This window comes from Pinus tabuliformis, chromosome 7 (genome assembly GCF_031772625.1).
Source record: "Pinus tabuliformis cultivar Carrire ecotype Pingquan chromosome 7, CPIR1, whole genome shotgun sequence".
In the NCBI taxonomy this organism is placed as follows: Eukaryota; Viridiplantae; Streptophyta; class Pinopsida; order Pinales; family Pinaceae; genus Pinus; species Pinus tabuliformis.
This window is the reverse complement of record NC_142293.1, coordinates 611,181,778-611,208,926: the sequence shown is the minus strand read 5'-3', so window position 1 is coordinate 611,208,926 and position 27,149 is coordinate 611,181,778. Positions and strand designations below refer to the sequence as shown.

At 30.6% G+C, this 27,149-nt stretch overlaps 1 protein-coding gene across 1 annotated transcript; it reads right to left on the bottom strand.

Annotated features, from left to right (window-relative positions):
• Window positions 1–2,452: 2,452 nt before the first annotated feature.
• Window positions 2,453–3,259, bottom strand: LOC149248915 (LOB domain-containing protein 29-like). Its single transcript, XM_089456134.1, has 2 exons — window positions 2,981–3,259; window positions 2,453–2,818 (listed from the first exon to the last, which is right to left on the bottom strand). The coding sequence occupies exons 1-2, from the start codon at window positions 3,257–3,259 to the stop codon at window positions 2,453–2,455; spliced, it is 645 nt and encodes a 214-aa protein (XP_089312260.1).
• Window positions 3,260–27,149: the final 23,890 nt, after the last annotated feature.

Genomic DNA, 27,149 nt, shown 5'->3' with positions numbered 1-27,149 from the left:
CACCCAGATATAATTTGATGTAGAAACCCATTTCTCTCCCAAATATTCATGTACAATATCACTATTGCAAAAGCATAATAAAAATTAAAATAAACTCTGGGAAATCTATACAATCTCCACATACATATAAAAATACCACATATCTATACAATCTCCACATACATATAAAAATACCACATATATATACAATCTCCACATACACATAAATTTGTTATAGTAAACTTCGAGAAGTAATATACAAAACATAATCCTTCCTCAATATGGAAGTCACCGAACTAATTAAATCAAGGGTGCATCATTCACCTACAATTTTAATATAAGTGAATTCAAATGTAAGCAGCTCCTTGGTAGACATAAGTAATAACGTTCCAGGGAGGGTCTAAGCCAAAATAATACATGGGCGAACCTAGAGCAGTTTAGTTTCTTTCAAAGGGAAAAATTGCAATTTAGAAGAATATAACTAGAAACAAGAATGGTCATGGCCATGGTTGTATTGGGTATTCTTTCAACCATCTTGTGATACCAAGATCAAACCTGTACAGTAGAAAAGGGTTGGGGTTGGATAATTTGAGTACCTGATAGATTGTCCGAGCGGCAAAGGTGGGAACTTTGTTAGGAAAAGTGGAAGGATCTTACGGAAACGTGTAGCAGACAACGAAATTATATTGAAATGACATAACCATAAGCATAAAAAAGAAACTCATTGCTTTCGGGAAGGAAAAAATCATAACTTGTGGATGATTGTTTACCTCGGTAGGAGCCTTTCTTATCCCAAATTCGTCAACTATGTGTAAATAACATTACAGGAATAGTCGAATGAGTTGCAAGGGAAATGGAGAAATTTTATTGGATACCAAGAGCCTTAGTAAAATAGATTAATGACCTTGCTCAAAAATGCCGAGAACTGGATAATCTTGGGAGAAGAAATTTCACCCTTTCTTGAATGCAATCCCTGAAGTTGCTTAAGCAACCAGGTGCAAATCCGAGGCTATGAAGCGAAGTTTATAATTCTTGAAACAAGTTTTTGGGAGATAACACGAGGAAGAAAACTCATCAACTCCTTCAGGAGTCATGCTCAGGGAAATTTATAGAGTACCGTGCAAAATTATGTGCAATTAAGAAAAAACATACAATAGACAAGTAACCTTAAAAAAAAATGGCAGTGTCGTTGCTACCTATAGTTGTTGAAATGTTAAAGCCTCGAGGGACCACAATGGCAGTGTGGTTGCTACCTATATTTTTTGAAATGTTAAAGCCTCGAGGGACAATACCACGACAAGAAGGTTACGAGATTTGCAATGTAGTATCAATGTTAATGCATGCTCATTGAGAGAAGGAAAGAAAAATTAGTGAGAGACAAAGTTGAATGTATTGAAATTATTTTTCAGCAATGTAGTAAAGAAGAGATAAGATTTTTCTATCAAAAAAATATGGCAGAAAGAAAGTCAAGAATATGAAGCACAAGAAAAAGAGCAAAGAAGACAGTTTGAACTTGCAATGTTGTGGCAATAGTCTTTGGTTGAATCAATAATTGAAGAGGAAGGTGTATAAGACATGATCCAATTATTTTTCAAAAGAAGCTCAAGACGAGTCAAAGAAAAATTGCATCAGGAACAAGTGAATAAATCCTACAGCAGAAAAGTTCAACAGAGAATAAAGCAATTTCTGGGATTTCCGGGATAGCTTGGTTATCATACGAATTTCTTTAAATCGTTGGATGTCAAAATTCCTGTTCTCTAACAGTGGCCAGGTTTTGAAGCGAGCTTGGAGTAGAGAAAATACAAATTCAAGACACAACTAATTTTGATAATAATACAAAAAAATTGATTTTCGGATTTAAAAAATTTAAAATCAATAAAATAATAAACTTTCTTTTCTTTTGAACAAAAACGGGACAATTCTCATACCAATCATTCGTTGAAACAATTCAATGGAGTTTTCCAAAAACTTGTAGAGCTAAAATCTCCTCCTCACATCCACTACAACATTAATGAAACTCTGATACCACAATAATGGCAGAGGTGTCCTCACACACTTAATTTTATTAATCAGAAAAAAATAATTACATATTTGATTTTGCAAGAGTTTACACCTGAACAACAAAACACTCTTGCAATGAGCTATTTATAAGCTCAATGTCCTAATTACCTTTAATTATGGATCACTTATTAAATAACAAGGTCCATTTACAATAAATGTTATTCAAAACAACTAGCTAACTAATCTCCTAAAACAAAACCTAAGATTCGACACATTTGAATAGTCATATATTAGTAACAACAACATACTAATCCTAAATATCTTCATTAAATAATTAAACATTTTAAAATAATAATTTTTAATTTAATATCTTAAATTAATAATTATTTTATTCCAACCTTATAACCTATAACCTATAATAATATTTTATTCCGAAATATAGAGATCAGCCTATTCAAATTATTGTCATATCCTAACCTCTCCACATAAGAGGATGGACCAGATCCTGCAGCGCTCCGCTATCTTCTCCATTTTGCTCTTGATTTCTGCGTCTTTGGAGGATCTCCATATGTGGCCACGAATCATCGCTGATAGACCCGGGCAACTTGCAGTCCGAATCACAGGGTTTCTCCTCCCTGACACAAGAGAGGAGAGCGCTGTAGGGCTGGGTGATTGGTTGATATGGCAGGGAGAGGTCTGCAGGAAACTGATGTGGACGCTCACTGTAGGATGAAGAAGCCATGGTAGGAAAATTCGTGGAGGTCGACGCTGATCCGGACGACATGGGACTCGCCAGTTGTGTGTGTAGGATTGCAAGCTCTGCCTGCAAACTCGCAACCTGTAATAAATTTATCTTTATTACAGATACCTTGAGACGAGAGATAATTACGGAAATGATGTTTGCAAATCTAAAAGAACATTAAAGAAGGGATCTGCAGACGGTATTGATATATACACAGTTAATATCTGTTTCACAATGAGCAGTGAACATTTAATATACCTGTTGCTGTAAGGTGTAAATGTGCGCAACACAGCCATAGACGGGATCTTGGACTCGAGCCTGTGCCTCGTACGATATGGTAATGGCTGCCTCCAAGCGCTGCGGTGTTGGGATATGCAATAAAAGCTTCGATACATTGTTCGCCCCGAACAATTTATGAACTGCGGCGAAATGCGCCGCGCCCTCATCATAAAGAAAGTATGGAGCAAACACGCAGCCTTTCACGCATTTCCTTCCCAGAAACTTACAGGCTCCGCAACGCACTCCCCCGCCGTTCATTTTGTAGGATTCGAACTGCTCACCGCTGGAATTTCGAGGAGATCCTCGGTATTGCTCCGTGGCTTTGCGATCTTTGTCTCCTCTTTGTGGCTGCTGAGGGAAAATCCTGAAGGAGGGCGAGGCGAGAGCAACGCCCGAGGTTCGATCCGGTGACTGGGGAAGGGGAGAGGGCGGAGTAAGGAGAGGAGCAGCGGACAGATGGGGCAGGAACTTGGTAGCGCAGAAGCGAATGGGGATTTTACAAGGACGAGGGATCTGAAGGCGTCGAGGTCATGGGTTCGAGTATAAGGACCTATTTACTGCTAGTCGATCCAAGATGGGACTAAGCAATAAGTGTCTAAAGTATATTACCAGAAGTCCATATGGCTAGTTAGAGTGGTACCTTCTTATTATTAGGTGAAAATAGAAAAGATAGGTAAGCAAACTATCTCCTATACAACTATCTCTCTATGAATAAGGCCTATGTAAACTATCTGCTGTTGCTATTGGGTCTACCTATCCGCCCTAGGCCCTATAACCTATACCTATATCTAGCTATGCCTTAGCTCTGCTATATGGAGCTATACGGTAAGTAGTACTATTAGCCTGTTGTCTCTCCATTCTTTGAAAAAGAGAACCTGGTAAAATCTGAAGTTGAGTTGGAAGTGTTCCCGCTGCTCTGAAGAAGAAGAAAGCCAGTATATAAACTATCTATATATAAACTATGCTCTCTTTGAAGAGGCCTATGTCAACTATGCTGCTGCTGGTTCAACACCCCACCTAGGGTCAAGTGGTTACTATGAAACTGATTCAATCGTGACTCATTCGGGATCCTGTTCGATCGCTAGATGTTCCCTCTATGGTGGCAATGATATCCACCCCGCAACTCCAGATGTGACAGTACCTCCCGAGTCCGGCCCCGACTGTATGCGGAAGGAATGCTTCCATAAGTTCATACAGAAAACAACATCCATTGGTCGTGTGGAAGGAGGTCAAATCCCGTCTTTCAAAACAGGATATCCAATTCCTTCGGTGAGTGGTTACCTAAAACCGCTTTAATTTAAAATGTTAATTTAAACACTTTGAAAGCGGAGAAGCGAGTTTACATTAGATTATTCAAATAGTGTGAACATATTTTCACTTGGAATTGTGAAGACTTTCGACAGAAAGATTGCCCAACATGTTACCAACATGGTAGTCATTGGTAATAAAGGCAAGTGTATTTTTCAGGGTTGTCATTCATATTGCAGCAAATGTGGTGAGAAAGAGAAATAGATAGATTCTATTATTTCTTAATTTATGTGAAAAAGGATAATTATTTTAATTTATATGAAAAGGATAATTATTTTGATTAATTAAAGGATAAAAATTGTTAATGGATATTACATTATAATTTTTTGTTTTGGATAAATTTTGGTTGTTAAGTTTACCAAGGCATACATACTCTACCCATATTCATACTCTAGTTTTGAACTTGTGACCTCTTAAAAGGAAACACATGCTCTTAACCATTAGGTCCATTCAAACTATATAAATATGGTGCCACCTCTCAACAAATTATGAATATCACTTCCCTAAGATTGTTTATAAATATCACTTCCCAATGGTTGTTTAATTAAAGTATAATAATTTATTTGGATAATGTCACAATATATTCCCAAGAAATATAAACCACTTTCAGTATTAGAGACAAACTTTAAAATATACAGAAGGTATGAAACAATTTAATGTTAAGAAAACAATATTTGTTGTCATAAAAAATAATGTGTCAGGACATTAAAATTCAAGTGAAGCACATTTATTTCTCAAAATTATCTTCTATATAATGGTAATTCCATAGAAACATCAATTTTGCTAGAGATATCTGTTTTCTTTACTTTATATACCTTCTTAAGCCATTATAACAAGTTATAAAGAAAATTGTTATTTTTAAATACATGCAAACGGAAAAAAAAATGAAAACATCAAGATTACTATATTATTATTAACATTGTCACATTACATAATCTTAATTTCAACAAATAATTCTTCTATATAGCTTTGCATCATATCATTCTTTGGCATCTATATGTCTTAAAAAAATTAAGAATAAGATGAATACTTGATTTAGTTTATAATCACATTATTTGACATATATTCTAACACAAATGGATGAAGAACAAGGTGTTTACAAGTAATAGAATTGAATTGAAGAATCCAACAATTGACAAGAAACCATATGTTGTAATTAATTTCATCAAGAAATTCAAACTCTATATCTTCAAGACATCATTTACATTAATTTTCTTGGAAAAATAACTAAGTGAAAGAAAAAGGATACTAAATAATTTATAGTTAAGAGTATGGCCCTAAATTTAGATGAACTAATATAGTCAAGAACTTCATAAATTGGAAGCTAACCGCCAAGATCAAGTTACAAAGAAAGAAAAAGGTTGCGAAAATAAAGTTTCTATGTATGCCAATAATGTGTCTTAAATTCCAACAAATATAAACATGGCACATTTATCTCAAACATCATCTATAACATCGATCTAGCACCCACTACTTACATACAAGGAAAATAAGATCGTTGAAGCTTATGTCTACTCGTGATATCATTGGGGAGATTAATCTTAATTCGTAAAGGCCACATAAGTACATCTTAAGTATGCATATAGTTTCACTACATGAGTAGAAGTAATAACAGTCATAAAATTTACTGAATACATTGTGATCCAATTCTCACAATAACACTTGTTTACTAGTTCACTATCCTTTACTACTATTTTTTATAATGCTTCTTATTTTTCCTCATTAAATTTGATTGAATTTGGTTTGGAAAAGGGAATATTTTTTATTTTCATTAAATTATTGTCCACAAGATAATAATGTAGTTAAATCAACCAATAATAGCTTATATTACATTCTACAGAAAGTACACGCTAAATATCATAGGAACTATCCCAATTCTTTACCCAATACCCAATGGATACACTAAGTTTCTCCTAAGGCTAGATTAATAGCTCCCTCTCATTACCTAGTTTAAGATAAGGGAGGATCCCAACTTTTAATAATTTTCTCTCTTTCCTATAGCTATCCTAATCTTCCCAAAAGTTATTCATCCCTTCAAAATCAAATTAAAACTTTGTTAAAGTTGAAAGATGAAATACAAAAGGCCAAATAAAATTCTGTTGATAGTCAAGAGATTGTTAAAAGTTGGTTTGACATGGGTTTGATAAACAACCCTAGGGAGATAAATACTTCCAATTGCATATTAGATAACTTAATTTTAAATGGGACAAATTGAATGAATATGAAAGGAAACACATGAAATTTCAATAATTATGAGTTCATTAATTTATTTCACCCCTCAATGGTTAGAAAAAGTGTTTCCTCCTAAATATAGCTCCACACCACCCTCTTGACACATTTATTCCAAATCTTCTTGTGTTAAGGTGTGGACTGTCCACACAAAACACTTGCATTTAAAGCTCTCTCATATAGTCCATCTCTAAAAATATCACAAGCAGATTTCTAGTAGTTAAAAAATTTGGTCTTGACACATATTCAATACTAAATATGTAGGGGGTAAATATCTTCCTTTTAAATAGGGAAATATTAAAAAGTTAATTTTATTGGCTAACTCTACCCAACAAGAAAAGAAAAATAATAATAGTTTGTAGCATTTTCTTTCAATTATTGTAATTTTATAATTTTAATTTAATTTGTTTGATATTTATTTACTTCTATTGTTTTCTTATAATAGGATTTTCTATTTTTCATTTTGAATAATTTCTTTATCTCTTCGAGGAGGATGTTTCATCTTATATTATTGATTGAAATATTTTATTGTTTTTTGAATATCTAAAAACATGGTGCATCGAATGAATCTTTGCAATATCTATTAAAATTTTGATTAATTAATGACTATGAGAGACACAATTTTATTGTATATTTATCAAATTGGTTCAACAATTCATTTAGTGCTAGAACATAAAGTCTCATAGGCCTCTCACCCCTTGAAAGCCAAGACTCAAGTTGACTAATGATATATGTCTAATTCTTTGAGAGGATTCACTAATAAATAATAATACATCACTGTATCCTATGGAGGGAGCCCAAACAAATATCGACCAAAGCATTTCTAAGGGATACTTTTACTAACCATATTTAGCTAATTAATTTTCATAGAGAAGTATATTTCCCGTCTATTTAATGAATTTTTTTCCTCTCTCATCTATTCATAATTAACTAAAATATAAAGCAAGCATGAAGTACAACATATTGTAAGGGAACACATATAAGTATCTGTTAGGGCTATTGATTAACATTGATAATGAACCAGGTTTTGTGATGTTGGGTGATTTCGTCAAGGTTATCAATGTTCATGAGCACTAGAGAAACCCAAGGAGAACTTGAGAAGTTGGTCAAAAAAAAAAAACTTTATCTAATCAGCCCTATAATTATAGATATAACATAAACCTTTGTATCACATTATAAAAGAACTAACTACATTTAGATTTACCTTTTAAATCAATTATTGAAGAGGGCATAGTTTGAAAAGTGTCCATTACCGAACTTATCTCTATGGGAGACCGCTCCAAAAGTGAAATCACTTTTATCATGATATCATTACTGTCTTTATTGTCTAATATTATAGATTCAACAATGTCTTTTCTAGATATTGAACATGGTCTTTAACTGGATTAATTGAAATCCCTAAAATATGTTTTCATGTTTTTCTAAATTTATATTTTCATATTCTGCATTTTTAGTCTTCTCTTAAAATTCCATCTTTTCCTCGAAATATTTTAAAATTAAATTTAAAATTTCCAAAAAAAAAATTCTAAATCCATTTTTCCTTTCAATTATTTTATAATATTAAAGTTTGATATTTTCGTAAACTTATTTTTAATGATTTTCTAAACATTACTTTTACGACTTCCTATAAACCTTCGAATATTATAAAATGCCTAAACTGAAAAAGACTTTCAAAATTATCAAAACGTTATTTAAATTATAACTTTTGAATCTTTTATTTACTAATTTTAACATTATTTCATAATATTATTTAAAAATTTTAAACATTTCGTAAATTCAAACTTTCAGTCTCCCTTAAATAGTGTCAAGGTTTTTCATAAAATCAATATTTTGAAAAAAACACACTATTTCCGAAAAATCAAAATCTAAGAATTTCGATCAACCTTGAAGTTGAAGTGATTATGACTATTCCAATATTCCTTCGAATTTTCTCATCAAATGAATTATCTTTTTGTTACTGTTCCAATATCCCTTTGAATTTTCTATTCAAATTTCCGAAAAATCAAAATCTAAGAATTTCGATCCACCTTGAAGTAATTATGACTATTCCAATATCCCTTCGAATTTTCTCATCAAATAAATTATCTTTTTATTACTGTTCCAATATCCCTTTGAATTTTCTCATCGATTGAATTATCTTTTTAGAGGATTTTGGTTTTTTTGTATAGTTTTAATGACTTTTAATAATGTCTAAAATATTGTTAAAACCATCGAGAGTTTTCATGGATCTCTCTCCTAAAATTCAAACTTTCAATCTCTCTCTTAAATAGTGTCGAGGTTTTTCATAAAATCTATATTTTGAAAAAACACACCATATTCCCAAAAATCATAATTTAAAATTTTTTGAAATAATTATGACTATTCCAGTATCCCTTCAAATTTCCTCATCAAATGAATTATTTTTTTATTAGTGTTCCAATATCCCTTTGAATTTTCTCATCATATGAATTATCTTTTATAGGATTATCAGTATCCCTTGAAATCATCGATAGTTTCATGGATCTAATTCTATTTTAATTCTATTTTAACATCTTGAAATTCTCTAAAATTCATGAACGTTTACATAAGCTTTTAAAGGCATAGTAAAATGAGTGCTTTGGGTACCCGTAAACTTCAAAATTTTGAACATGATTCATCACATATACTCCCTCAAAGACATAAGTAATATGAAAGCGTTCAAGAGATTTACAGGCTTTGAACTTCCATTATGCACTGGAAGACAAAGTTTCGATTCATTTTTACATTCTTCAGCTATCTTTCGAAGGAAAAAATAGAAGGTTTCTGTAGGATTTCAAGTTTATTAATATATTGAAGTAATATATGTCATTTATTAAATTTAGTTAAATATAAAATTCAAACACTAAGATACATTACTTTATTACATTAATAATACTATAACTCCATAAATATTAGTTGCCTCGTTATCTATCTTATATTATACAATTATGCTTTTTTCGCCTTGGAAAATTGCGTCGTTATCATTATCATCATCAAATTCAGAGGTCATTTGCATTAAATATGATCCTGGGAAATCTTCGACATTCAATTCGAAACGACTTTCACTTCAATGTTTAATCACTGTACTAGTTTGAGACTCATTATATCAATCAAAAGCCATCCATCAGATGCATTGTCTTTTCGTTCTCGAGGAGAAGGTCAATATTCTTAGATACATTTCTATTCAGTATCACCAAATACGTTTTTCTAATTTAACAAATATAAGATCCTCACTAATTTCAGTGGTCAAGTTATAACTCTTTAGGTAAATACTCAATTTTATCTTATTATCTTTAGTAGTGTTTAAAAAAAATTAAAAAGATTAAATTATTTTTAATAATGTTTAAAAAAATTAAAGCATTAAATTTTTATTTTTGAAATATAATTTGTTTAATTATATATTTATTATATTTAATTTATTATTAAATTAATACATATTTTAAAATTATTTTTCTAATTTTTATTTCAAATCAAATATTAGGATAACAAATATTACCATCCTCCCGTCTTAATAAACATTCATTTTGATTTATAAATATTGCATAAATTCACTCATATTCACCGATAAAGTTCAAATATTTTTGATAACATGATACTTTATCCTAAAAAGTAAATAATTTACAGTTAAACTATAAAATTCAGAAACACAAAGGTTATTAGGTGAGTATTTCTAATAAATGAATTAAACCTTACTTGGTTCTTGCTTTCAATTACAATGAGTCAATACGTACATATTTTGTGTCGCCCCACAATATATATTTTCAAATAATTAAAAATATTCATGACAGAGGATATTAATATATAAGAAGTACACGGAGTCCCAAACAAGCCAAATTACAATAATATCTTTAGTTATATGGTTAAACAGTAGTCCACACTAAGGAGAAATATATTGAATCTTTAAAGATGCAGCCTACTCTATACCATCTAGGCTATTAAGAAAAGAGAAATATCCATTTAACGTATATGCTTTAGAAAATAGTAAAAGATAATATTTAAGCCACTTAGTAATTAAGTATTAAATGATTAAATGGATTATGGATTATGAAGATTTAGATCATGAAATTATTAAAAAAAAAAAAATTATGTATACATATATATTAAATAATTCGATCAAATTTTAGATAGCAAATAAAAATGTGAAAAATTTGTAATAATTTTTTTAGAAATTTTTGTAGTTTCAAAAACATATTGTCAAATATTTTATAGTGTCAAATATTTTATGGTTAAAATTTTATCAATAAATAAAATTCTCAAAAATTCACAGACATAAGATAAGTATAATTTATTGAAACTTTCAATAATTCAAACATCTAGACAATCAGAGATGCATTGCATCTTTCCAAGTTAGAGATAAAAAACAATATTATATGTTGATATGCCCTAAGAAAAAAATAATCATTAAACCCATGATAGAATTCAAAAAAATTATATAGTTTTCCAAAAACACAAAAAAAGTAATAATCTTACCTAGAAATTTTAGAAGTAATGACATTGGGCTTTATCCAATTTACCTCATTTGACATCCTTTTAGATATACAATTCCTATGATTTGTAAAAATTTGAAAACATATGCTTATTTAAAGAGACTTGGGTGCCTATAATGCATGAAATGTTAAAATTTAATATATTTTTAATTTGGGGATTTATGTTGTTATATAATATGTTTAAGGTAATATTTAGAGTGAAGCGGACTTCTCAAGAAAACCTCCAAGGATTTTACATGGTTTCATACTTTATAAGTATTGTTTATATAGCTAATCCTACTCCATACCTTAAATGGAATTGCACTCTTATTGGGAGTCCTATTTTGGTTTTCTAGAAGGGATTATGCCAAGGGAAATATAAATGATAATTTTCTAAATTTGGGATCATTTCATAGCCTTATTGTTTTCATTGATTTTATACAATTGAAACCCTAAATTGTCTATGGATTATATATAATTTGTGATATTAATAATAGAATAGTACATTAATTGTAAACCAAACTTATGGAATTTATGGAACTAACTAACCCCAAATCATATACCAAGGTGTGTACTTAACAAGTGGGTCACATCTGAATTTTGTTGCACGACTATTCTAGATAGATTAACTCTTATTTAAACAATTATAAAAAAAAACAAAAACAAAAACTATTCCCTTATTATTAATTATAAATTCTTATGCATGGCTTGGGAAATAGCACTTGTGTATAAATTAAATCTAAAATTATTCTTAAAATTATTCTTGAATTATTTTTCAGAGAATAAAGAATCAAGAGGCACAACCCAAACCAAATAGTGTCAGATCATGGTATTGTAAGTACGCATATCCTTATCACCATAAGCTCATGGTATTGTAAGTACGCATATCCTTATCACCATAAGCGCTTGGATAAAGAAAAGGTGGAAAGGAAGAAAACTTCACATGGAGAACTTTTGGATAGAGTTCAATAGTGAAAAAAAAAAATGAAAAGGAAAAAGAGAAAAGGAAATGTTTGATAATAAAATAACAAAAAAGGGAAAACAAAATAATAAAATAAGTTATACAAAAGTTAGAAGAGAAAAATAAAAAATCAAATGATATTTGAAAGGAAAAAATAAAAAAATAAAAATTAATAAAAAAATAACTCTAAATAAAATAAAATTCAACTACTAACTCTAATATTAGTTTGATATAGTTTTATTTAACTAAAAAAAATATTAAGAAAACATAGAGGAGAAATAAAAATGATACCGGATTCTATGGTTATGATCACTAAAAGAACATGGAAAAAGATTTATTAATGATTACCTCAACAATTAATGGATATAATGTAGAAGTAGAGTCTAATTGCATTGAAATCTTAAGTCGAGGATATAATTTAGGATGTATTAATCATGGTTTTACATGAAATTGTGAGATTTTACAAAAACATTAAATATTTACACAGGCATAGTAATAGTGTATAAGAATGGAACATTAAACCAGAAGTAAATGAAACTTCTTTGTGAAATTCCAAGAGTTAGTAATAAATAAATCGACACTCGGAAGATTGATTTAGAATAATTGAAAATATAAGTAACATTTTCAATAAGTATTATTCATTATGTTTAACTATTATGCTGATCATTTGAAAATGTCAAAATTAATTAATTTAATTAAGAGATAGTTAAAAGAAATATTATATTAAATGATTAATTATTAAATAAACATTTTATTTCAAAAATATATTTAAAAAGTTATTTGAAATTTTTTTAAAAAGGGATTTTGAAGTTTACCATATTTAAAGTAGATTTAAAATTAAAAAAAAAATGATATGTTATTACGTTTTATTAATTCTTTAAAAAAATTGGAATCTGTAAGTAAAGGAAGAATATTTTATTATGAGGTCACGATTATATTCTACTTTAATTAAATATTTAATATTATTATTATTTTTAAGAAAAAATAAAATTAGTAAAATTATTATTAAAAAAACCATTAATTTGTTTTTACAAGATTGTGAGAATAATCATTAAAATAATAGATTTTGTTTTCCTATTGGAGATTTTTTATGATATTAATATTGAAATTGAAACCATTTCGAAGCAACTTTTTCGAAGTATTCGTTTCAGCTTATGATTCATGGAGATGTTTCTTACATGGAATTTATATTTATGGATTTTTTTAAATTATTCCAGTGTATTTGTTATTATTTTATGGTTTATTTTAGGTATTATTATTATTATTATTTTTCGTTTCCAACAAATTATTTGCTTTAAGAATTTCAATTAGGTTTATAATATAATTTATGTATCAAATTAATATATATGAAGTATTCAAAGTTAGTTAGATATACTTAACAAATAATAATAAATAAATGAAGATAAGTTTAATTGGTTTTTTGTAATGGAGATTAGCATTTTACTCGGAGTGACGTTATTTCAACGAAGACATAATAAACTAAAGGGCTAAAGGGGAAGGGATTTGTGGCGATTAACTTATATTAAGAATAGATGGAAAATAATGTAGATATTAAAAAGGATATTGATAAATGATATTTTATTTAAGAAAGGAATTTCCAAGCTTATAATTTTTTGATTAATTATGTTTATTGTTGATATTATTTAGTTTTCATTTTATTTAAAATATTGAACTTTCATACTAGTAACTATAACGGGAGATTGGTAAATATTTCTATTATAATTTAAAATTATAGCATTAGTAGATAAGGTGATAGATTTACATAGTTCTTGTTTGATATATATACGTCATAAAATTATGATGTATTTATGGAAGTGTATAATTATCTAATATATTAATTTTTTTTATATTTACTCGTATTATAAAAGTGTGTAATTATCTAATATATTGAATTTTTCTTTTCCAATTTTTTTATATTTACTCAATATCATAGTAATGAGTATGTAGATATATAAATAAAATTTTGTAATTGTAAAAATTTATATTATTTGGTGTTTGCAAATGTTTATGAGATTTGATTCAAATCAACTTATATTAAGTTACTATTATGTGTTAATAGGTTACCACAAATTTCATTCACAATAATAGGCTACCACAAATTTCATTTATAAATATAAGCAAGTGTTTTGAATTTTTTAGAACATTATTTTTTTAAGAAATAAAAATTGTAATATATATATTTATATTCAAAGAGATAGACATTCTTATAATTTAACAGTGATAGTTTTAGAATCATATAATTTTAAAATGGAAACAAAATTTACAATTTTGAGATACAAGATAATATTTTAAAATTCAAAATCCACACTCTTAGTTAGTCTAATTTTCACACTTTCTAATGTGATATTCACACTTTTGAGAATTTATATTAAAATTTTAACATGGAAACACTTTTGACTATTTATATAAAAAATTTAAAATGTAAACAAAATTTACAATTTTGAGATACAAGATAATATTTTAAAATTCAAAATCCACACTCTTTGTTAGTCTAATTTTCACACTTTCTAATGTGATATTCACACATTTGAGAATTTATATTAAAACTACGGAAAAGAGTCTAATTTTCACACTTTCTAATGTGATATTCACACTCTTGAGAATTTATATTAAAACTATGGAAATAGATAAGATATTGATACTTTTTTAGGCTATGAGACCAAATTTAATGAAATAAATATTAGAAGTTCACGTTATTTTTTCTTCCATATTTGTAGGTTAGTCATGATGAACTTAATTTGATTGTAAATTATAGGAGTATTTTGGAAAAGGTTAGTCCTGATGAACTCAATTTGATTGTAAATTATAGGAGTATTTTGGAAGAGGTTAGTCGTGATGAACTTAATTTGATTGTAAATTATAGATTTGATCCTAAATTATAGGAATATTTTGGAAGAGTGAGGTCAATTGTTTCACTTAGTTTATGTCTATTAAACTCCAAATTATTTAATGAAATAAATATTAGAAGTTGATGTTATTTTTTCTTCCATACTTGTAGGTTAGTCGTGATAAACTTAATTTGATGGTAGATTATAACAGTATTTTGGAAGAGTGAGGTCAATAGTTTCACCTAATTCATGTCTATTAAGTTCCAAATTATTTAATGAAATAAATATAAGAGGTTGATGTTATTTTTCCTTCCATACTTGTAGGTTAGTCGTGATAAACTTAATTTGATGGTAGATTATAGAAGTATTTTGGAATAGTGAGGTCAATTGTTTCACCTAGTTTATGTCTATTAAGTTCCAAATTATTTAATGAAATAAATATTAGAAATTGATGTTATTTTTTCTTCCATACTTGTAGTTTAGTCGGGATAAACTTAATTTTATGGTAGATTATAGGAGTATTTTGGAAGAGTGAGGTCAATTGTTTCACCTAATTCATGTCTATTAAGTTGCAAATTATTTTATTTCAATTTAATGAAATAAATATAAGAAGTTGATGTTATTTTCTTTTTTTCTTCCATACTTGTAGGTTAGAAGTGATGAACTTAATTTGATTGTAGATTATAGAAGTATTTTGGAAGAGTGAGGTCAATTGTTTCACCTCATTCATGTCTATTAAGTTCCAAATTAAGTAATCAAATGGCCAATTAATAATAGAAGAAATGGGATTAAGAACTAAAATACTAATTATATAGTCACCTATATTCTTAAATGTAAAAGTAAATGTTCTCATTTCAAATGTAATATTTCAATTATATTTTTACTTCTGCAAAGTTCTTCCTCATTTATTTACTATCTTATCTTGGTTTATTTTTATTTTTGTTTATTTATTTATTATCTTATCTTGATTCATTTTTATTTTTGTTTATTTAGAAATGTTAATTATATAAGAAACCGTGTCTAAAATGGATGTGTAAATAACAATAACATATAATAGTTGGAATAAGTTATAAATAAAAGAAAAATTAAACCAACTTAGTTAAATATTAGTGCAGCACCTACCAGGGCGAAGGGATTTCCCAAAGGGATTATGTTACAAAGAAAGTGATTGAATGTTATGAGAACTTTAAATATGAAAATTGAAATTTATTTTAATTATGAAAATCTACCTCTATGTTGTCATAACTCTAACTCGATTGTAGCATTTTCAGCCCATTATGTATTGTTGTATTGTTAGGTGGAATGTATTGTATTGTTAGGTGGAATGTACGAGGGAATTGATATCCAATGTAATGTCTGTTTATTTGAGAAATTATAATAGTTAAGACATTGTATTTAGCAGTTTAAATACTGATAATAATGGTATGATCGTCAAGTTTTTTTTTTTTTTTTGGGAAAAACAATAATAACATAATTATTTGAATTTGAAATAATTAACGATGGTACTGGAAAAAATTATCTGGAAAAAACAAAGGAAAAGAATGAGATCATGATCCTAATCCATAATAGATTGAATAAGGGAAAAAAAATATAATAATAACAATAATATTTATCTTTCCTAAATCACTCCAAAAAAAACCTTTGGAGTGAAATCACCTGATTTATGAGATAAGTGGAGAAAAATTTGGAAATATGACTCAATGGGGGGGACAACAGACACTCAAATGGGTGAAAAAGCACCGTAGTGTTTCCCTCACTAAAAAGCACCATAGTGGAAAAAGACAAGATTTAAAGGATGAAAAAGAATACTTTTGAAGAAAAGAAAAAAAGGAAAAGCATAGCCTATGGGTATTGGCAGAATCCAAAAAAAATGAGACGTCCTTATAGAAAGTATGATGGGAAAGTGAGGCTTAAAAATGCCTTCACCAAGACTGCAGAGGTTGTTGATTCTCAGAGAAAATAGATCTCAGTTCACGGTTGGGTGGCAAGTTGTTCTTTCCATGCTAATTTGGTCGCTGGCAATCCAAACTTCTAATAAAAAAGTATTTGTTTTCTTATGATTTTTTCTATTGTAAGGTAGTTGATGTAATTATTGTCTGCTCAATTTTCTAACCTTGAATATCGTTAGATTCATTTTCACTGTGAGTAGCGAATTAAGGAAATATAATTTCAATTAGACTGGCCGAGTTATGAGAGATTATACACGCCTGTGGCTTAAGTGATTATATGTTCTTCTTCTTTACGAAAATACAGTTACAGGGACACTGGGGTCTCTTTGTATGGATGTGATGTGGATTTGACTTTGAGCTGAGATAGTTATTAACCATGTAATGATTGATTTGAACAGTTGATTGATATGTAACTCCAGTGACCGAAACTTGTGTTAAGACATGCATTATACCTTAGAAGTAGATGAGAAAATCAACGGGATGATAAAATATATGCTCTAATGCATGCACACCTATTATGATTAGGAGAATTTTGGATTAAAAATGTTATACTTAAATGATTAAATTGTTGTAAAAGAAATCTGTGATAGTAGTGCAGCACCTAACAGGTTGGAGTTAGTGGAGTTTGGGAAAATTGCATTTATAGTAGAACTCGGTAAAGGTATGAAAAATTCCAAGCGGGTCAAAACCATTATAGTGAATACGGTGAAGAAGTTAACAGTTAACTTCCACCTGACTAGAACACCCCAGTGAGGGATGGCAGAGAAGTATATCGGAAGCGTTGCGCAGCTAAACCCAAGCGAAGTCCTGCATGTCACTTCCCAAAATTGGAATGGAAGGGAGGAAATCAAATATGGTAGTTTCGTTGTGAGGACATAAAATACAACTATATAAATGAAATTTAACCACATAATGAATAAATGAATCTATCAACAACGATAGAATTCGCAGGTAAGAAACCACTCTGAGATTCTGAGTATGCATGGAATCCCCAGAGAACAAAATAAACATGCAAGAAAACTTTGTGCTAGAGGCGACGTATACTGAGTGAATAGGATTAAGTCCCTTTTTCCAATTATACATATTTCATTCATTAATTCTGGGAGACGCCAAGGCAGTTATTTACCTCAAAAGACTGAGATGTAACATCACATGTATAGAATTTCCAGAAGGACAAAGTATATACATATATTCTGAATTAATACATAAATTGTAAAAGAGCATTCAGATGCAAAACAAACCTCATGCATCGATCAGACAAACTACTATATGGGTCGCTGAGCTGTGAGACTTCCACCTAGGTTAAGAAATTAAAGAAAACTGAGAACAACTGTAAATATTAAGCATAACTTAAGCTGATTTGAATTCTCTTGCACGTTGATTGGAACCAAGCATGCGAAGACAGTGCAGAAAAATAATTCTCTTATCAATTATTCAACAGGAAACTATGATAATCTACAAGCCAATAGTATACTGAGATCGACTGAACTATGCTGACGAAACATTAGTATCAGACGTTTAATTGTAAATGAAACTATTAAGTATTGTTCATTTATAAATGAAACTATTAAAAACAGTTCTTAAGAGATAAAGTATGTTTGAAATTTTCTACCATAACCACAGCGCCATCTAGGCCATTAACAATGAAACAAACAGTCCATTATATTAACATTCTAGCAAACGAAGGGGGAAAACCCCAATAAGTTACAATTGAAAACATCATTGGTTTAAACTTAAAGGAACACTCTTCAAGAATATGGAATTTCAATGTAAATATAAACAACGATCAATGGGCTAACCACCGATGTAGATTTAAACAACAAAACTACAAAAGAGTCGCATAGCGGCCTCCAAATGAACGTTGGGGCGAAAACTCATCATTGTGGAAAAATGAAACTAATACAGGACCAAACCCTTTTACATTAAACTTTCGAGGGATACACCCATAATATAATTCAGGTTTCAATGAAGGATTGCATACGATTTGGACAGGCCCATGGAAGGCTGTAAATGTGAAAGTGCACTTGCAGTGAAATACTCGTAAGAGGAGGTTCAAAAGAAAAGACCAACCTGAAGAAATGTCGAGCTTTAGATTAGTCTGTTGGACATTAAAATAAACACCGCGCTTACAGGAAAAAGCCTTTGTAGAATACCTGCAGGGCACACCAAGCAAAACGGAGGTAAGTTAGCGAAATCAAGAACCGAATTAAAGAAACAACAGTTAGGTATCATGAGTACTGCAATAGCCAATAAATCAAAGTAAGACCACCTAACCTTTTATGAAAATGGAACTATTATGCACTGCCGTTGTAGAAACCCAGAACAAAAAACCCACCATAGTTTCTTGAAGGAAGAGGGAAAGCGCCCCTTCTATATATCTATCTGGCCCTCCAGCAAAACCTCCCCTAACCCCTGTAACAACAAAGATTTCTTAGTATGCGCAGACAAAGAATCATTTCTTAATGGAGAACAGGAATGAGAATAAATAAACGATATACATTCACCTGAACATACGAACAACCTTGAGCCCAGGCGAGATGGCTTACTGGCTCCACATCCATTGAGATAAACCCCTCACAGTGCGAGGGTATCAACTACAACAGGGCCGCCATGGCATTTCCCCAGATTCCAAGCAACCTCCTTCATTGCCGAAGCATTGGAAGCCAAGGGTTTGGCATACATAATATCGACCAAAAACTCGAGAAACAAATGAAGAATGACAAGCAGGGCGAGGACAAAACTTTGAAAGGTGAATTTAGGAATTGAAAGGCTGGAGTAATTAGCACCGATTGAAAACCCCAAAATCCCGGCCGTTAGAGCCCAATCACAGAGATAAGGACAAGGGCGCTTACATCCCACCTACTGAGTACGAGATCACGTGGCTGAAGTGGTGTGGCGCGCCCTAGATGGGGAAGGGTGAGATTCCCTAGAATGCTAGGGTTTCGGGTCTTGATCTTCGATTATTACAAAACCTAGACGCTGATTGACATCGATTCGAGTGTGTACCCGTTATCCGTCGATTGAATTGTGTGTTGCAAACGTATTTGATAAAGAATTTTAAAGTTGGTGGAATTTTGTCATCATTCTCGTATAAAATAAAATAAAAACTTTAAAAATATTTATTTATTTATTTCATTAAAATACATTTTATAATTTAGATTTTATAAATTTCAGATAAAATATAATAATAACAAATAATACTGGCTTAATTGAAAGTAATAGAAAATAAAAATAATGAATCAATTCTATTAAATTTATTACAATGTAATTTTTTATTATAAAATTAAAACATTTATAATATTAAAATAAATTTAAGTAATAATCATTTATAATAATAATATCTATTTTTAAGGTCATGGTCAAGCCAAACACCAAAATTGTGTATGAGACCCCCTTGTTTGTGGGACAAGGGATTGATCTTCGATTATTACAAAACCTAGACGCTGATTGACATCGATTCGAATGTGTACCCGTTATCCGTCGATTGAATTGTGTGTTGCAAACGTATTTGATAAAGAATTTTAAAGTTGGTGGAATTTTGTCATCATTCTCGTATAAAATAAAATAAAAACTTTAAAAATATTTATTTATTTATCTCATTAAAATACATTTTATAATTTAGATTTTATAAATTTCAGATAAAATATAATAATAACAAATAATACTCGCTTAATTAAAAGTAATAGAAAATAAAAATAATGAATCAATTCTATTAAATTTATTACAATGTAATTTTTTATTATAAAATTAAAACATTTATAATATTAAAATAAATTTAAGTAATAATCATTTATAATAATAATATCTATTTTTAAGGTCATGGTCAAGCCAGACACCAAAATTGTGTATGAGACCCCCTTGTTTGTGGGACAAGGGACCCACCTGCACGCAGAGATTTGACTGTTAAGTCTACAAAGGCATACAATACTCTACCCCCCTCTGGATTTGAACCTGTGACCTCTTGGGAGGAAACACATGTTCTTAACCATTAGGCCCACTCAAGCTGTTATATCTATATATATATATATATATATATATATATATATATATATATATATATATATATATATATATATATATATATATATATATATATATATATAAAGTCAATAGATCTTATTAATTCATGAAAAATTTGCATTGTGGTGAGTATTTGATGAAAATATATTTGGCTACATTCCTATTGGAATTATTGGCTAGATGGTACTGACAAAAAGATATTAACGACAACATAATAAAGTTAAACGACCATACTTGGATTATCCACAAAAACCAAAACTGACTAAGGATCAAAATACCACCCACTACCATAACTAACTAGCAGGATTACCAAAGTTACCATAACTAACCAATAGGATTACCAGGAATGAGGTCGTCCAAACCACTTTCATGTGGTTGACAAAGACTTCTTGGATATGAGCCTCCATATGTGTCATCCTTCCTTCAAAGCTATCTAACCTTGCCTAGAGTCATTTCTGCCCTCGTTGGAGAGAAACCAACATATCCATCATGTGTCATTGATTGCATTATAGGTCATTCATGAAATAAATGATCTTGTTGTGGTCATCATGTCTATCACGAGCCAATTTATCCACCATTGTTGTCAATTATCAAATCTGAGCTTCAAGGACATCCGAGGGTGGTGGCAGGATGACGCATCCCGATGAGTTTCCCTATTACTATACAATTTCCTCTCCATCATCTACCTGCTCAACTTAGTGACCAACCCCTTGACCTCGTAGACCAGCATCGTGACAGATCCTCCCTCTTTGGAGCATCATCATGCCCTCACCAACCACCTGGAATTTCCTACGCAAACTGTCGAGACCAATACCCCTTCTTCTGAAGTTCTGAGTCCACTTGGACTCCCAACGCACCCACACACTTTGCCTAGTTGGGCTGTCAACACTCCACAATACCGGCCAGTTGTCTCCTTGGTCTTTTATACACCTACTTCCACCTATCGACTTCAAATCAAATCCAATCCAATGTTCCCTCACTGCATGGCCAGCCCTTATAGATATCTTACACCCTACCACTCTTTTACAAGCTCGACTTCTCCACAGGGAACTTCCAACTGCCTCCCCTAATGAAAAATACCCCCAAGCTTTGAGTACCTCTCCACCTGAAACCCTAAAAACATGAGCGCAATGAGAGGGGAAATCTAAAGACACCTAGAGGTTCTCCTTACCTCCTACGTTCTTTATGGCTGCAACCCAATAGGCCACAAACTCCACTAGAGATACTCCATTGAGCAATATCCAGATTAAAGGAAAATTTGGACTAGAACTAGGCACCTGCACTTCCAGGTGAAATAAGAAATTGCACACCGCGTGGCTACCTAGTGTCACAAAGGTATTGCGACCACCCTTTCCGTTGATCACCCCAAACACCTATCTCACTCCATTTTCCATGAAGGACACCGAACCAAGATTTGTCGAACCCTCCAGCCAAGGCCTCAAGCGCATCAACCGGTAACAAAAACACACAAGAGATCCAAGCCTCACACATTGAAAGAGAATGCCACCTAAAACTACTAAATTTCATGCCCTTAAGTCCCAAATGTCAATCCCTCTCTCTAACCAAAGATCTAAGAGGGCACCAATAATCTCACCAACCAAACACAATAATACAATCCAACAACTAAAAGTGAGGAGTCGCTTGGACCGAAAGCCACCCAACTCATCTATAGAATTCCTTTGACTGACACTCGTAACCCTCATCTGCCAACCTTCTTTGCTCCCACCCCTGTGGTATTAAATTATTTGAGATTCTCCAGAAGCATCATTGGTAGAACGTCATGTGAGGCATCCTCTATGCACTCAAATAACATTATTGCTACATGAGAAGGGAGATGTTGGTTATCTCCTAAGTTGCCAAACCATTATCTGCCATCCCCAGAAAATTTCAAAACATGTAATTAATAAATATATAATTAAAAATAATAATATTTCTATATATAAATGTGAAATATATATAAAATATAAATTAAAATTCATTGATCATATAAATTAAAATAATGATTCATTATATTTCAAAATTGTATATTTAAATTTAATTAATAAATGTATAAAAACTTAGTACTTACACTAAACTTTTTCTCTTAGTTATATGTTATTAATATCATATTAAAAAAAAAAATTATAAAACATGTTTAAGAAAAGTGCCAAGCATATATATATATATATATATATTTGAGACACTCATCACTTCTATTAATTTATATTATATTGATGTGAGGTTTGGGGAACTTCGAGATAAAAGAAAATACTCCTCTCTTTATCTTTCTTTATCTTCTAGATTGAAGCGAGTCTTTCCCCTATTGAAAGCATATCTATGACTAGGCATCATTTCTATAAGAAGAAGTTATACAACATGGATGTCAAGAGGTTTTCTAAAATTTCTTCTAACTCTAACCGAAAACCCCACCTTCTACTCAAACAAGTGTGCCATAAGGATGGCATAAGGAAATCATCTTGCAGAATTTAGACAATATAAAAAATATTGCTACTTCCAAATTTAGGGAGAACATGTGGAGAAAGAAAGAGTTGGAGAGAAAAGCAAAACTATGATATTATAAGTAGGTAATCAACCCCAATCTCTAAAACCAAAACTATCCCTCTCTTCACTAGTGTTAAGAAGAAAATGAACATTACCAGAACTAATTATGATGAATTGATGAACATTACTACAACTAATTATGATGAATTGCATAGTGAATTGGGGAGTTGGTCAATTCCCAATATTCCATGGGATGAAAGAGTTTGTCAACTGGGCAATCCAAGGAGGGTTGAAGATGAAAGATAGTTTCTCTTAGATTGTCCATCTTATGCTCACATTTGATATAATTTTCAAAATATGTTTCACCTTACCAACCTTTTTCACCTTTTAACTCAAAAAACCTATAATGATCCGAGAGCATTTCTCTCACTTCTTTTCTAGAGTAGAAATAAAATGTCAAATAATTCTAATTAATTTGTTACCTTCTAAAAGTGGCAGACCATATAGATGTTAGTGAATGTTAGATATATTTTAACTCTAGATCTACCAATCCTAGAAAAATCAAATATCTCAAAGTGAAAATGTTTACTCAAGTTTTGTACTCAAAAAGGCTTTGCATATTCAAATATTTGATCCCTTTCTCCACTTAGTATATTAAAATAAATTTAAAAAACAATAATTCATACTTATAATCATAGTATTTGAAAATATAATTAATAAACATATAAAATAATAACAAATTTAATTAATAACAAACATATATATATAATTCTAAATTAAGATCTATTTTACTATAAAAATTAAAATAATAATTCATAATCATAGTTATTTTTATTTCATAATTTTATATTTAAATTCAATTAATAAATATATATAAACTTAATACTTTTATAAGTTTATTTCTTAACACACATGCCATTAAAACATATAAAAAAATGTAAAATGCTTTTTCTGGAAAGTTTTAATAAAATTAAAAATTAAAATATTTTTATAGGTAAAAAAGTGTAATTTATATGAATATAAATATATTATCAATAATAGATATAAATTCATTTATGTGAAGTGTTAACAGGAATCCATCTAAAAATACACTCAAAAAATTAATATCTTAAAGAAAAATTAAATCCTTTCTAAATTCAAAATTAAAATATTTCTAAATTAAAATAGATTTTTCATAATATAAACAAAACTACTGCATTCAATCAATTACAGTGATTGACCAAACAAAATGTTTATATCATTTTTCCATGAGTAGGTATTGCTATGGAAAATTGATGTTATGCAGGATGGCGCACTGTGCTGATAAGCAAATGACACTTGTCATTCTCAATGCATTGTACGGCGTTTATGTAGCTTGTTCTCACCGCATTGTACCTCTTATATGTGGAGAGATGCATGCTCTCTAACAAGACATTTTAGACTATGAAACAAATGTTTGGCCTCTTTCTAGGTGTCATTTCAATGTAATATGTTAATGTGATTCGTCATTATTTAATAACTAGCATTTGCACCAGATGTTGCAAAGGAAACGTCGTAAGGCATAAATTGCAGAAATCCATTATCCATGTAGTGTGTGCATTATTGAAGAAGGTGGATATCTCTAAATTTGTTAATTTGTTGCGAACATTTATGTTGTTGCATTGCTAATTTATTTAGAATCTACTACTACCTCCTTGGAATATAATTGTAGATATGGGTCTCCTGATCTCTTGTAAACATTCTAATTTGATGATTGTTATAGCTATGCATCCCATGAATACTATGGAGATTTTAACGCAAACCCTAAAGCATAATGAACAAAATTGATGCGGCTATGAATTTTTCCAACCTTCAGTCCTCTGATTGTGAACTCTAAGCCACATTTCAAGTTTACCAAAGCAAACCCCAAAGCATAATGAACAAAATTGATGCCGCTATGAATTTTTCCAACCTTCAGTCCTCATCTGATTTTGAACTTTGGCAAGAGACCTTTTAATAGTAGGCTAAAAGATTATTTTGAATGTCTTACAAGTCACAAGTGGGACAGGGGACTAGTCTGTTATGGTATATGGGATCCAGAGAATTATCAAAATGGATTTACAATGCGGAGAAAAGATTTGCAGGAAGCTTGAAGCTGGAATTCAATGCCGAGGCCACATCATGTAAGAGAACGAAAGATATGTAATTGACAAGTTTAATATAATAGTCGATGAGGGGAGGTTCCCCTAGTTAACTTATGACACCAAATCAAGAGGTGAATTTAGTCGTTGTACTTCTACTTCCTTGAAAAGCTTGTATGGAGATGAGATTGATGCATGATTAGGTTATTTTTCCTTCTCAACTTTGTATGTGGAATTGGGTTTTCTAGCTTTGAATAATGAGGCAAGGGAAGTTTTCATGAATTGTAGATTGTAGGTTATTTTAGGAATAAAGACATTTCTGTTTGGGAAATGGCTGTGTCATGTTTGATTGAATTACACATCATTGAGACTTTACTAAAACATCCAATAATATTAACATTTATTAGAATTTTGATGATTTGCCTTATTTTGAAGTGACTCCAAAATGCTACACATGATCATTGTTCACAGTGTATTGGACCATAGTCTTTGATAAAATTGTTTTACAACTCATGCAACTGCTACTGCCTCTTTAATTCTTTTCATTTGAAAATTGCACCATTTAAGCTCAGCCATATTCTGGTGATGGAACATATAAATTTTACTGTACAATCCTCCCTGCTACCATCTCTAAATCCTGCAAGTACTTAGCAAGGCTCCCCACACCCCACCATTTAAGCTTAGCCATATTCTGGTGATGGAACATATAAATTTTACTATACAATCCTCCTTGCTACCATCTCTGAATCCTGCATGCACTAAGCAAGGCTCCCCACACCCGAAAATCAATTTTCAAGGGAATATTTTTAATAACGGCATGTGCATCATCCAGTTGCCCTGCAAGACGAGAAGATCGACCATACAGGCATAATGATATAGCCCAAGTGTGATACAATAAGAACAAACTGGCAATATCGTTTCAGCTAAATTTGGTGAGCTCAGAGGTTTGTTTGCCTCTCAAGCCCAATTATTCATGCTCTAGAATCTGAATTGGGCAAAATTTACTGATCCAATGTTGTAAAGTTGATGATCGTTGAGAAAAGACCCATGAACATAAGAGTAAACTTCATGATTTGATGGGACCAAAATCCACATAGTCCAAGTAATTTATCTATCATTCAAAAAGGATTTTTATTCAGATGACTAAACATTGTCCAAGTAAACTTATCATTATCATTCAAGAAGATTTTTCAGAGAAGGGAAATCGCTGCAAAACAAGTAATTCATTTTCAAGCCATTATAAATATGTCTGTCCAGAACAGTTGGTTAATCATGTTTTTTTTTTTGATCACACAAACACAAACAAACCATGTAAGAGCTTCTGCAGTGATATCCAAGATGCAGAAGAAGACCAGACATATTATAAACATAGCACATTTTTGAAATTTTAGCAAATAGGAAGAGTTATGAAGTTTTTCTTCATGACAGGATATATTATTCTATACATAGAAGGTACATCAAAAGTTAATTCAACAGTCAAAATACAAATTTGACTATAAGGGTAGTTCTTCAGTCAAGGAGTGGAAATTGGCTAGCTTTGAGGCAAAAACCGTGCAGACAATGTGTGCTAGGCATGCTTTTGAAACTTTTGAAAGCCAAGTTTTAACACAAAAGGTAGATTTTCTTTCGAATGACAATAATCTTCACCATGCTTCTGCACTACACACCCTTTTTTCCATCAACACCTTCGGCAAGATGAACTACTAAAGCATAATAACTGCATGCTGCCATGTTTTCAGGTTTGACTATTTACATATATGTACACCCAATGCAGAAGGGCATAATTTTATAGCACAAGAATTTTGGATAA